General features: G+C 36.4%; 1 protein-coding gene across 2 annotated transcripts in view; it reads left to right on the top strand.

The window, feature by feature from the left end:
- Positions 1-11,384: 11,384 nt before the first annotated feature.
- LOC107597485 (serine/arginine repetitive matrix protein 2-like) overlaps positions 11,385-14,790 on the top strand; it is a 16,942-nt gene continuing 13,536 nt past the window's right edge. The window contains exons 1-2 of one of the 2 annotated variants that reach the window (XM_016288560.1): positions 11,385-11,565; positions 13,968-14,058. In XM_016288560.1, coding sequence (XP_016144046.1) covers positions 14,031-14,058 — 28 coding nt within the window. In that variant the 5' untranslated portion in view covers positions 11,385-11,565; positions 13,968-14,030. Of the gene's footprint in view, positions 11,566-13,927; positions 14,059-14,790 lie in introns of both variants that reach the window. The other variant, XM_016288559.1, reaches the window with a different exon arrangement.

The raw sequence follows: 14,790 nt of genomic DNA, 5'->3' as shown, positions 1-14,790 counted from the left end.
GAAACCTCGGAGTTGTGATTGATGATAAGCTGAATTTCTCAGACCACGTTGCTAAAACTGCCCGGTCCTGCAGATTTGCTTTATACAACATTAGGAAGATCAGGCCCTTTCTTTCAGAACATGCAAAACAACTCCTTGTTCAAGCTCTTGTTCTATCCAGGCTGGCCTATTGCAATGCTCTCTTGGCAGGTCTTCCAGCCACTTCTATCAAACCTCTACAATTAATCCAAAATGCCGCTGCAAGATTAATCTTTAATGAGCCGAAAAGAACGTATGTCACACCTCTGTTCATCAATTTGCACTGGCTACCAGTAGCTGCTCGCATAAAATTCAAGGCATTAATGTTTGCCTACAAAACCACCACTGGCTCTGCACCCATTTACCTAAATTCATTACTTCAGAGTGATGTGCCCTCTAGAAGGCAATGTGGCATTGAACATGGATTTTTGAATCATGAATCATCGATTTCAGACAATAATCGATTTAAAACGCTAAGAATTGAATGAATCGCGATTTCTATAGCGATTCGATGCTTTCAAAATAAATACACATTAAATTACTACAAGCACAAATTAATGGAGACCTTGAACAGTGTTCGTGCCTCGCATCTCTCCTTCAATCCACTATTTACTGCCTGTGACGGTCACAGAATTGCTCTCATGCTCCGTTCATCTCACTGACACATTTTTTGAGCAGCTGATGTGTGATCTCTCCTTAGTACTCGTGGCCAGTAATGCTAAATTTAAGTAGTTTTACTTTTCTGTAGTTTTTTAATGGCTCTCGGTCATACCGACGACATTACCTGAGCAGTCGAAGGCTACGTATTTATTGCATGGACGGAGCAAAAATTTAAGTGTCTAAAGCATACGGAGTTCCATTGAATGATAAATGTGTTTTAAGAATGTCGTTGAACCGAATGTACGAAGGAAACTGTTAAAATAACCACAGCATTAACAACAACCTTGAAATAAGAGCGCAAGGCTTATCTGATAATCAGATGTGTGAAAGTAGCGTTTGTTGCTGTAGCAAACAGACATCGGGTATGGAGACCTTGAACAGTGTTCGTGCCTCGCATCTCTCCTTCAATCCACTATTTACTGCCTGTGACGGTCACAGAATTGCTCTCATGCTCCGTTCATCTCACTGACACATTTTTTGAGCAGCTGATGTGTGATCTCTCCTTAGTACTCGTGGCCAGTAATGCTAAATTTAAGTAGTTTTACTTTTCTGTAGTTTTTTAATGGCTCTCGGTCATACCGACGACATTACCTGAGCAGTCGAAGGCTACGTATTTATTGCATGGACGGAGCAAAAATTTAAGTGTCTAAAGCATACGGAGTTCCATTGAATGATAAATGTGTTTTAAGAATGTCGTTGAACCGAATGTACGAAGGAAACTGTTAAAATAACCACAGCATTAACAACAACCTTGAAATAAGAGCGCAAGGCTTATCTGATAATCAGATGTGTGAAAGTAGCGTTTGTTGCTGTAGCAAACAGACATCGGGTGTGTTTTCTTTCAGAATCATCATTCGCTGATGGAAAGTAAAAGTTAAATAGCTACTATAGCATTTTATTTTATGAAAATGAGATGAAGTTTTCGCACTGAAAGAGAAGTGACCTCGCGCTCATAGAACTTAAGACATGCCAGGCTATATCTGCAGCTAAGCTGAATAAAAAGCAGAATGAACTGAAACGTTAACAATAAACTCAAAAAATAAATAACATTTATGAATGATGCAGTGCTAATGGACATATGATTTATTACAGTACAGAAATGATAGTATATTTTCTACCTTATTTTGTGCAGAAAATGTGAATAATTTTTTGTATTATATAAAACAATCATACAATTGCCATTAGGAAATAAATTATAGATGATTGATTATTGATCAAATGATTGATTATTCTCCAGTAGTGTATTTGATTTCTTATAGCAAATTCAAAGTAAGATATAAGAAAATAATTATTTGTATTAAAAAAAATAAAAAATACAAATAATAATAATAATACATAGGCTACATACATAAAATTATTGTATTTGACATTTCTGTCACTTCTGAAATGATGGCTACACCCCTGGTGTGACAAAATGTTGGCCTATACATAATACTTTTAAAGCTCTTTTTTAAAATCCTGGCTTACATACATTTCTACATGTGCCATGTCATGCCATAGCATCATTAAACTAGCATCTAACAATTGACAAAAGTGTTTAGGTTTTTTTTTCTCTCTCTAACCTATAGTTCTCTAACCATAAAGGCTGCTGTGTAATTTGCCCCCGACTAAGCATTTAAAGAATTTAGGGGAAGCATTTAAATAATCCTGTGAATGCACTTAAAGAATGCAGAATCAAATCGTTAATCGAATCGAATTTAATTGTGAATCGAATCGAATTGAATCGTTCTGAATTTGCAAAAATCGTTCTTGAATCGAATCGAAAACCTATGAATCGTGAATTGAATCGCTGTCTACCCAAAGATTCACAGCCCTAGTTCTTAGCCATCTTCAAGAAACGACTAAAAACACATCTGTTCCACCTTTATTTGATCCTCTAACTCTAGCACTTTCTATTCTATTTTAATTGTACTTTATATTTATATAATTTTTTAATAAAAAAAAACACTTGCTTTCTATTTTTTTCTATTCTATCTACTTGTTTTTCTTTGTGTGTGTGTGTGTATAATATATATATATATATATATATATATATATACACCTTTCTATATGTAGTGTGTGGGGGGTGTGCTCACTTCTGTGAGATACTGTATATACACCTTGCTATATGTACTGCGTTAGGCTAACCGAGACTTGTCATTTGCACTTATATATTGTTGCTCTTTTGTTAGGTTTGACTGCTTTTATTGTCCTCATTTGTAAGTCGCTTTGGATAAAAGTGTCTGCTAAATGACTAAATGTAAATGTAGTTAGTAATAATGTCAATTTCTATGTATAATTTATTCGCTGTTTGAATAACCGTGGAAAGGAAACGTTATATAGCCTAATTATCCATTTCTAATGTTTTAATAAATTGTAATAACGTTAAATACAAATTCAGTCCCATTAAACATTTTATTAGCCTACATGACACCCATGTCTGGTTATTGCCTAAAAAGGTTTATCATGTTTAATACATTTGGCTGCTTTTAACCTTACCCTGGAGTTGGTTCACCCTCCGCCTGGTCCCATGTAAGAGGCTCATGATATTTGTGGCTTCCTTGATATTTAAAAATGGAAAAACCCTGGGCGTGGTGTAAAAAAGGTGTAGTGTCTTCAGAACAGAGCACCCAAAGCCATTATTTCTCCTTTCTGTTTTGCAGATGAGCGCCCACTGTACATTATTAGTGTTGGCATGTTAATATGAGGTGGTTTAAAGCACCCTTTAACACGCAAATAAGTGGCACTATAATACGAATGTTCTGCAAATTAATGGTGAAACTGTGTGTCAGATATCTCTACTTAAAGAGTCTAACTGACATAAATTACTTCTCAGGTATAAAGGGATTTAGACCAACGTGTTGCAGAACATCATATGAATGGTAAACTAAAGGGCCAATCAAAAGCCAAAATTAAATGCAACTGCCATTATGATATTGATCTGTTTTATAGGCTGTACTCAAATGTCTGACAGGTTATTCATTCCAAAAGGTTACAATGTGAGAATTAAAGTGTCAAACCGGACAGACTGACAGTCCCCTGCAGTATACTTGGATTAGGCCTCTGTGTGGAGCATATACTGTATGACTCAGAGAACAAACAGTGTGTGTCTTATGTCTAAATGACTCCATGTTGTGTTGCAGCCCTAAAAGCAAGTCATTAATGTACTATTTGAACAGAAAACAACAGAAAAAGTCTAAATGGAATCTAATTTAGCTTTCAGGCGCTTTTATAATGTGCATGCTGTAAAAGCAACTTAGTGGAAAAAGATGGCCTCTCCTGAAAGTACATCAGTTACAGTTTTTCTCAGTCGCTTTGGTGCATTTTTCAAATTAGAAATGAAATTCTCAAAACTACTTGTTCAACCTCCATATCATCTAGTCACTTGTGCACATCATAAAAGCAGTTTCTCTTTCTTTTGAACAAGTTGCGATTTGCTTTGGTACATTCATGCAACTGATTATGTACATTTGTCTGCGGTTTCCTACATTATCGGCTGTTATTGTCATGTTGCTCAAAATCTATTATATATTTCTCTGTACAAGTCTTACCCCTCAAAACAACATCATCATTTGTTCATCGTATAAGTCATTCAATGCAAAATAGAGGATCTAGTTGTCATAAACTGTCAAGCATATTTTCTTCACATTTCTAATAGACTTTTTGTAAATTTGCCCTGAATTGTGCAAGTGAATCTTGACTTTCACTAATGAAGAGAATGTACATCAGCTAATGGACCCTTTTCACAGGACTGTGATGATGTGTTTAACGGTCATCAGCATCGTAAATCCTCGAATGTTTTTCATATTTGTATTTATTTTAAATGTATGTACATTTATAACACTATTCTTTGTATTATATCACCTTTGAATCAATTTACCAAAAAAAAAAAAAAAAAACTGGTTAACGCTAATGCAAGGGTGTTTCTAAAGCAACATTTATGGGAGGGACGGTAAATTTGACATCGTTCTCTCTTCTGACAGCCGGTTTCAGTCTCTCTCAATTTTTTTCCTTTTATTGAAAGTGATGAAAACACTATCGTGGAGTTTTTCTTTTGCTATTTGAGCAAATGGGAATGCAAAAAATATATTTGTGGTACTCTTCCATTCACTGCTATTCAAGTTAACCCAACTATGATGACTTCCGCTGCTGAGAAACCCGGAAATGTGAAAAAGGTCCATGATAAACCAGTTCTCTGAAATAGCTCAAAGGTGCATATCATGAACCTTCAATTGGAAAGCATATAGACAGAGGACAACACAAGAGTTACAAATTCTGACAATGAAGTTTCTAATTGTGTATTTTTGCCTTTGTGCCCATACCATGCAAACAAGCCTGCACCGGCCCTTTACGGGCCCACTTAGGGCTAGCCTAAGGTCCCCCAGCGGGCTGCCAGCGAAGGGCCACTGAGATTTTGGTCATTGGCAAAATGTTGGCCCCTTATGCCGAGTTCACACTGCACGATTTTAGCCCGATTTTTCACTCGCCGACAGGTTTTGCGAAATCGCCGACAAATGCCCGGAGGCAAAATATTTGGCATGCTAAATATCTGGAGCTGTCGGCGATTCACAATCACGCTGTGTGCAATGATTTCTGACTGAAAACTACATCGGCGATGACCTACAGCCAATGAGAGACCAAGATACAGGGCAGAGGGAAGTTCGGGGAGGAGTTATAGACCAGAATATCAGTATTTTAATAGATATATGAACAATTATATCATACAGAAACAAGCACAAACATTTGCTTGCCCAGCCACAACATCAGCATAACAGCTACTGCAAAATTATTTACCTCCAACTCTCTTTGCAGAACACCCAATCCCTGTTCCCTGCATCTCCCTCCTGCATAATCTGTTTTTCTTTTTCTCCTTGTAGCTGGAAATCAGCTCACAGACAATTTGAGCAATTAGAAATCTCAATTAGACAATATATATATTTTTTAATAATTCCTTGTCGTCTTGCTAGAGAACGCCGGTCTGACGCACGCGGGTTTTCGCGTTATTTCCTTATCACTTCTTGCGTGTTTTGTTGTGAAACTTAGTTTGCGGACCAGACAGAGTTGTCGGCGATTCTTCCTATTGTGAAGTCATGCAGTGTGTAACCTCCTGTCGCCGATCCATCATGCAATGTGAACACAGCAGCGAATGACTGCTACCTCAGATAGTCGTGCAGTGTGAAAACCACGGTGACCCGACGACTTTGAAAATTGTGCAGTGTGAACTCAGCATTAGTGCTGGCCCTGCACGGGCAGCCCTCACTATTAATCTACAACAGGGGTGCCCAACCTGGTCCTGGTCAAACACACCTGAACCAACTAATTAGGATCTGAAGGAGCACTTGATAATTACAGACAGGTTTGTTTAATCAGGGTTGGAACTGAACCTGTTGCTGATCTCCAGGAACAGGATGCACCCCTGATCTATAACAATACATCTGTTTCACTTTAAATACTTCTCAGCTACTATAACTTAAGTCTTTGGTAAAAACAGTTATTATACATCTGAAATGGATGCAGTCACCACATAACTAATGTCTATATTGTCAAAAATGTACAGTAGTCAAAGGGATTTCAAATCAATGGATTTATTATATACACAATAGAAAACATTCAATTCAGGTTAATACAGCTACATATAGCCAAAAATGTAAATACACAAAAGTGCAAACAAAGCAATGTAAGATTGTAGGATTTCGTCATTAAGTCTTTGGTACAAACAGTTATTATACATCTGAAATGGATGCAGTCACCACATAACTAATGTCTATATTGTCAAAAATGTACAGTAGTCAAAGGGATTTCAAATCAATGGATTTATTATATACACAATAGAAAACATTCAATTCAGGTTAATACAGCTACATATAGCCAAAAATGTAAATACACAAAAGTGCAAACAAAGCAATGTAAGATTGTAGGATTTCGTCATGTGAAAGTTGATGTGTGTGAAAGTCTTATCTGTAGTGCATCAATTTCCAAACACTATCCGTAGCTGAAGTTGGCTGATAGCAAATGAATAATCCAATCTCTTGTAATGAAAACACGCCATGGCTCCCAAACACCAGACTCTTCCTAACCAGGAACAAATCAAAAATAGTCCACACTATGGTCTCACGTCAAAATTAACTTTCAATCCATATTCAAACTGGACCATGATGTGGTGTCCTCGCCAATAAAGAGTCCTTCTAAAATGTATACAGATACACTGTCTTAAACTCTTAGCATCAATCCAAACATAGGCCATACATCCATGTACCATCTCTGCAAAAAAACATCAGCAATGTACACTTTTAAATAGAAAAAATAAAAAAACTCCTTTAGACTGGGCTTGAAATGACACATTTACCAACCAGGACACAGCACAATGTATTCAGCAGGTGAGCCATGCTTGATACTGCTGCTTGCTATTGCTAGCAGTGTTGCCAACTGCTTTCAATTGAAAGTAGCAAAAACTGGTAGCTAAATGTCACTAGATGACATCATAATGGCAAATTCACTGATCTATATAAAGATGAATGTAGATCAGTGGGCAAGATGAGCACTTAGATGAGGTTTGTCCAAGAAGTTGCTATATTTGTCCATAAACTTTTGAAAAAGTCTCAAAGGGGGCGGGGAAGTTGCTAAATCTAGCTACAAAGTAGCTAAATTGGCAACACTGATTACTAACTCTCTCTACCACATGACTTTACTTAAGGAAACCTAAAACACACTAGCATCCCTAGTGGTAAGGAAGAAAACTGCCCACAAAATTCTTATTAACAGGCTCATGTCTGGCCCACACTGGGCCATCATGGGATTAATGTGGGCAGTCCCATAGTGTAGGCTGCTCACAAAGAGCCTGCGGTGAGCCCAAAGCTGTGGGCCTCCCCTGGGCAAGCCCACACCGGGCCTGTTTAGGTTGGGTGTGGACTGGCCCTAGCCAACTGTGCCCGCAAAAAGCCAGCATGGGCCCTGCAAGGACATGTTTGCATGGATATTTATTTTTCTTTTCTGTATCACAATGACATTGTAATGTGTGTGTGTTTTGTCAGACCACTAGTAAAAGTGTAACTGTGAATCCTATTCAGTCTCTTTCAATCAATGTCCCACATACAGTAATGTGTAAATTCGTACTTTTGAAATGGATATTTGGCATACAGAAGTGCATCCTTCTGCATTTAAATACATTAACTGTCATCCAAACTGTTGCCATAGTTTACATCAGGTAATACTGACAGAGTGCAGTGTTATATTGACAACATGACTAAGCATTTTGACTATCTTGTTTGTGAACAATGACACAAGGACTTTTCATTCTGATGGCAGTGATATATTTATTGACATAAATACTTACTGTTGAGAGATGAACTAAAGATTTTGAGTAAGTTACAGGCTTTTGCAGGTAATCCATTGTGTGGTGCTGTTTGTATGAATTATTTTGAGAAATGCACATACTTCTTTGCAAATATTAAGGATGATTTGAGAAATGCACCAAAGCGACTGAGAAAAACTGTAATGCTTCCAGGAATTAGTCATTTGTTCAAACTTATTCAGAGGCCTGCGAAAGACTTTAAATAAACGGTTCTCCTTTTAATTTTTCAAGGACGTCTGAAACATTGGCTGTATAATGGTATGCATCCTAAAATTGGAGCATTGATGGTGTACAAAGATTAAGAGCGTGTTCGCATAGACAAAATCTTAGTGGCGGGGTCACAAAACATCTGCGATTTGTCCTCACAGAAGTACTCGTCTAGGTAGGTATTGAGAATCTTTAACTGTGCAGATGTTGCCAAAGGTTTCTAGGGGGTATTCCAATTTTTCACCTCTGAGACTTTTATAAAATTTGCATGGCTTATCGGAGAAACTCAAACTGTTACCTAGGCAACTGCTGCAATACTTAGAGATAAGTTAACAAACTCAGCCACCTTAACTATTCTGTGAAATCCAGTTTAACATCACAATCTTGAACTTTAAACATTGTTCCTTGCTTCTTGTTGCTAAAATGATTCAAATGAAATGCTTAATGCTATGTTCTGATTAGTTGTGTCAGTGAGCTCATAATTGCTAATGGTCTTGTTTGTATTCATTCAAAGGAAGAAGCAATATTGCAGCACAATGCAAGTGCTCTCTCAGTTGATTTTAAATGATACTGCATGTACGTGCACAGTCAACAAAGTGTGCTTTGCTTTTTATATAATTAATTTACATATATATATACATCAGCAATACCCCACAAGGTTATTTTATAATGACCCTCCATAAAATGCCAAACTTTTTTTTTTTGAGAATTCTCAATACAGTTGTCCTAATATAATACAAAGTATACAGTATTTCAATTAACCAGATTATCTGTAATATAAATTGAGAATACCATTAAATCCCAATTAAATTACTGAAACATATAATACATTTTCAATTTGAATTCAAGAAAATAGAATCAATATGACATGAAACTGACAGAAAACAATTGAACTGAAAACATTTTTAAACAATTCTATTTAAAAGTTTTGGATAAAGCTTTGAGGTTTGAAGGTTATTAGGTGTGACAGACTAGGTAGATAGATAGATAGATGGATGGATGGACTTCAAAGAAATTAACTTAACTGTTTTAATTGTTTTTACCTTGAAAAGCATTTTCACAACTTATAAAACAAGATGGATTTATGGACTCGGATGGACTTATTTAAAATTAGATTGATGGATGGGCAGATGGACAGATAGATTCCTCAGTACTGAATTTTGCACAACCCTGGTAGTAATTCTTATTACTTTTACTGCAAGAACATATTGTTTTGGATAAAGCTTTGAGGTTTGAAGGTTATTAGGTGTGACAGACTAGGTAGATAGATAGATAGATGGATGGATGGACTTCAAAGAAATTAACTTAACTGTTTTAATTGTTTTTACCTTGAAAAGCATTTTTTAAACTTATAAAACAAGATGGATTTATGGACTCGGATGGACTTATTTAAAATTAGATGGATGGATGGGCAGATGGACAGATAGATTCCTCAGTACTGAATTTTGCACAACCCTGGTAGTAATTCTTATTACTTTTACTGCAAGAACATATCAATGCTTGTGCACTTTATATGAAGCAAGACTGCTGTGCTGTTGTTGAGTAAGGGATCTCATACAATACATGTTGTATGAGAGATGTGCCGAGTTAGCCTGAGCACACCCAAGTCTGAGAAGACAATAATATTTTGCTAAACAAAAATAGTCTAAATCTATTTAGAGTCTACACAGAGATATAGATCAAATATCATTTCAGCTATAAAGAGGAGAGCTGCCCACACAAGTATGGGGCCCTGGAGTCATGAAAGAGCATCTACACCTGATACAATGTTTAGCTATTATAGTTCACTCACTGTGGTCTCATGCTGCCCTCTGCAGGAAACTGAAACATCTCTTTTCCATTCTTGTGCATCCTGACACTTGAAAACCTTTTCCTAAAAAAAAACCCCCAAAACAAACAAAAAAAATTAATTATGATAAATTATGAATTCTTTTATCAAAGAGCACCAGAGGAAAGAACATCAAACATCTAAGAAATGTTTGATGTTGTTGCCTCTGCTGCCGTTTTCTGTATTTCAAAAGCCTAATTATTTAATTGACTTTTTTATAAATCAAAAGAAGATTTAATGCATTTGCGCATATTGCACAAACTAGATGCAGACACAAATTAGACAGGAAACTACAAACACATAGAAACTGCACAATGATAGTCTAGAGATGTCCTTTTATAGCATGAGGTTCAAATTCTGATAAAATATCAATAATTATTAAACAATTATTATTTACAATAAAACGTTACTTACTGAATTAGCTACTGCAACATCTTCAGACCCAGTAATACACTTTTGAATTGTGAACCAAAGTAAGAGCTAGCTAAATTACTAACACCTTTACTGCATTGACTTGGTAGGCTATTACAGTCATAATACAGCTTCAGTAGCTCAACTGGTATAATATTTTGCCAGGTTTGATTTACATGGAATACAAATACTTAAAAATGTAGGCTATTTACTGCCACAAAATGTACAAATCTATTAATGTAAATAATATGTGCATGAAAAGGTGAACGTTTAACTGTAAATTTAGAATATCTATCCATCTCTCTAACCCCACAGTATCTATCAATCTATCTATCTATCTATCTATCTATCTATCTATCTATCTATCTATCTATCTATCCAAATTCTGATAAAATATCAATAATTATTAAACAATTATTATTTACAATAAAACGTTACTTACTGAATTAGCTACTGCAACATCTTCAGACCCAGTAATACACTTTTGAATTGTGAACCAAAGTAAGAGCTAGCTAAATTACTAACACCTTTACTGCATTGACTTGGTAGGCTATTACAGTCATAATACAGCTTCAGTAGCTCAACTGGTATAATATTTTGCCAGGTTTGATTTACATGGAATACAAATACTTAAAAATGTAGGCTATTTACTGCCACAAAATGTACAAATCTATTAATGTAAATAATATGTGCATGAAAAGGTGTAAATTTAGAATATCTATCCATCTCTCTAACCCCACAGTATCTATCTATCTATCTATCTATCTATCTATCTATCTATCTATCTATCTATCTATCTATCTATCTATCTATCCATGGCTCGAAAAAGTTTAAATATAACGAACTTTTATATTAGCCTAAGCCTAATATATTTTGCAATGGTATTGTAGCTTTGGTCAAATCTGTAGAGAAGCTGTTAATGTGACTTCAGTAGAATGACACTAGATGCCGCTCTGTTTTTGTAGATACAGAGACAGGCGAGCGAAGAAGTCTTGGGGTCCTGTTTCATGTGTTTCTGGGATACTGGCGGACTGACTGTGCTCTGAATGTCATGGCGACCAACTGTCCCGAGGCTTCGTAACTGATACGAAGCAAGAAGTCCACAACACAAGTGAGTATATGTGGGTGAAATATTTCTCAAGAATTGTGGCGGCTTGATTTAAGAATACGACGGGAATTACCGAGCTGTAGGCGGGTATAACAGACAAGCGCGGTTTGTTTGCTGTAAAGCCTGTTGCGAGTAGGATGCTAAGCTAATACAAGCTAACGAGTCTTTGTCCGCGTGATCCGTGAGACGCGTATCCAACCGTGTTTATAATGCGTTATCACTTTCTACGCCCACATAATTTAATATTATCACACCAAACGGATTGATTATATTGTACCTGTTTATGAGCAGGCAGTGCAGTTGCAGAGCACGCTTGTAGAGTTAGTCTTTGTGGGATGCGCGTGTTGAGTTAGCTGCGCGGGAGTGCATCTCCATTCTGTCTTCTGAATGAAACAACGTACAAACATGTAATGCAGTACCATAGGTGCTTATATTAACGGTAAGCATGGTCATATTGTAATGAAAATGAAACGTTCACAAAAAGATGTTGTCTCTCCATGAGGTGCATAAAAATAAAACAATCACACGAGTTGTCTCGTGCGCGCTCTTAACCGTGCTAGCCAGTTTGCTCAACTGCATCTTGCATCCATGTAATGTAGTAATATTCTTATGGTTGTACTTATGTATGCTTGGCCTGAGTGGCCGTTAGCATAAACTGCACTGACTGGGTTACATTTTTTCCTAAATTGGTGCTGGTTGTCGTCGGTTGTATGCTTACAACAGGTTAACGTGACAATTAACTTGGTAACCACTAGAGTCAACAAACAAGAGAAACATTTTACACAGTTCACAAATTAAGCGTCAAGTTTTTTAAACCGTAGTCTACTTTTGGGGCCAAATTGGTTACCATGGTAAGTTTTTGTTAGGATTAGTATTTGGGTGTGGTACAGTAGCCCACTTAGGATAATCACTTATGATAATCATAACTTAGTTGTGTACATATTGGGGCATGTACTTCTAGCCATCATAGTCAAACAAATCTAGGTAGATTTTATATATATATATATATATGTATATATGGCTGGTGGAACGATCTTCCAACCCCTATCCGGAATGCTGAATCCCTGACAATTTTCAAGCGACAGCTGAAAACTCATCTCTTTCGAAGCTACTTGACTTCATCATAAAAAAATAAAAATTCTGTCTTTATTTATTCCTTCTCTTTCTAGCTTGTACTTGTTTGAGCAGTGTCTAGAAAATTGGTATTACAGGCACTTCCTGTATCTGTTTGCCTCTTTAAGAAGAATCGCTTTATGTATCCCCCAACTGTAAGTCGCTTTGGATAAAAGCGTCTGCAAAATGACTATATATATATATATATATATATATATTCTCCTTGGGATTTTACTGTAACGTAACTGTAGTATCCATGTTATTTTGGGGAAAACTGATAAAAAAAAGGGTGATACCTAGTAATACATTTGTGTAATGCTTAGGGGTAATTTGTATGAATGACTGAAAGTGATAAGAAGACCTTGAGTTGAGGGATGCATTTAATAAGTTCAGTTTACATATGACCAGTTCTGAAAGTAGAGAAACTCCAGTAATCGTTCAATAGAATCTCTGCCATTTAAACTGTACTTAATTTTGGACACATTAAGAGCCACTATCATAGTCACGCTGATTCAGTGTCCTACTGCAGCATCAAAAAATATATAATAATCAGGCCTGATTCACTGGTTGAAGTTATCTTTTTTTTTTTTATTGTGTCGAAATCAGAAGTTCACATCAATTTGCCAGGCTGACGTTATTATGCAACAGCTCTGCTGATTGAGTGCAAAGAAGCTCAGCCAAGTGGGTCAGATATTATGTAACAAGCCCATAAAACATCCTTTCATGTCTTTATATAAGACGTATTATAAGTATTTTTATTATTTTCAAGGCTCAACATTAAGGTTTTTTGGCCCAGTCATTCAGATTTGTACGTAAAATATTTTTACTGGCTGCTTTGCAAATTTTTTTTATAAGCAAAGCTTCTATATATCAAAAATATCTCTTATTTTAATTGTGTTTTAATACATGTTATGTTTTCTTTACTAAAAATAATTTACTGTAAGAGCTGTATAACTCCATAGAGAGATAATGTCATAAACGCACTTCCAAAAACACGTGCTGGAAAACAATGGCATATGGGGATTTGATTTGATTTCTTTTCTGCCCATTCAAACTGATGCATACAAGACTATGGCAAATCAGTGTTGCAGAATCTCACTGCTTTGGTGTCATAAGCAAAATTCACAACAACTGTGCATCACAGAAAACAAAATGTTTGCATAAAAAGTTTCATCACCACCATCCTTTTTTGTATTTGTCTGGTGTTTTTGGTTGTTTTGCTGAATTTATATGTATTTGTTTTCAATTTCAGAGTGAAAACTGGGTTAACGCATTTCGTGTCCGATTTACAGAGCAAAGACTACAGAAATAATCGCAAAAATTAAGACTGGGATTCAGTTAAATCAGTTTTTGAAATGGAGTGTGCCGTAAACACCGGTCCTGGTAAGTTACAAAGTTTTAGTACTTTATACTGCCACAGTTTTAGCATTGTGCTTTAATCATGTGGAATGTTGCTAATGGCACATTGATTGTTGGTATAAGTGCTTTCCATGTTATCATATATTCAGGCATTTTCAAAAGGTAATTTATCTGATGTCTTCTGACTTCTTCCACATTTTTCTCACAAATAACTTGACTGATAATCCCAGTATTTGTTTTAGATATAAGTGTGATATTTGGGATTCGGATATTGTTATCAATAAAGGGTTAGTTCACCCAAAAATGAAAATTACGCTGTGTTTTAGACCCCTGAGGCATCCTAGGTGTATATGACTTTCTTCTTTCAGACGAATCCAATCGGAGTTAGGGATGCAGCGATTAACCGGTTTCATAATGAACCGCGCATTAAAATGTCACGGTTAAATAATCGTAAAGGCTCCGCTACACCGAGTGTTTCTGTTGCATAGAACGGACCAGTTGCAACGTGCGCCAAACGAAAACAAAAGGGCCTTTCGCACCGCTTTAGTTCCAGAACTAAATGTACAGTACTAAAGTACTGGGACGATTTTGCGCTAACTATTTCCCAGTACCATTTAAAGGGTTACATTCGCACCGACAGTGTGTACTAGGAAGTGACGTAAGCCGGTCGACAGCGACGTCATTTGTGTGCGGCGTTCAACAACGGAAACAACAGGAGGATGGAGGGCGCTGTGATTGGAGCTGTGTTTTTGTTGT

Source organism: Sinocyclocheilus grahami, unplaced genomic scaffold (genome assembly GCF_001515645.1).
Source record: "Sinocyclocheilus grahami isolate Dianchi unplaced genomic scaffold, SAMN03320097.WGS_v1.1 scaffold233.1, whole genome shotgun sequence".
In the NCBI taxonomy this organism is placed as follows: domain Eukaryota; kingdom Metazoa; phylum Chordata; class Actinopteri; order Cypriniformes; family Cyprinidae; genus Sinocyclocheilus; species Sinocyclocheilus grahami.
This window is presented reverse-complemented; position numbering and strand designations above follow the sequence as displayed.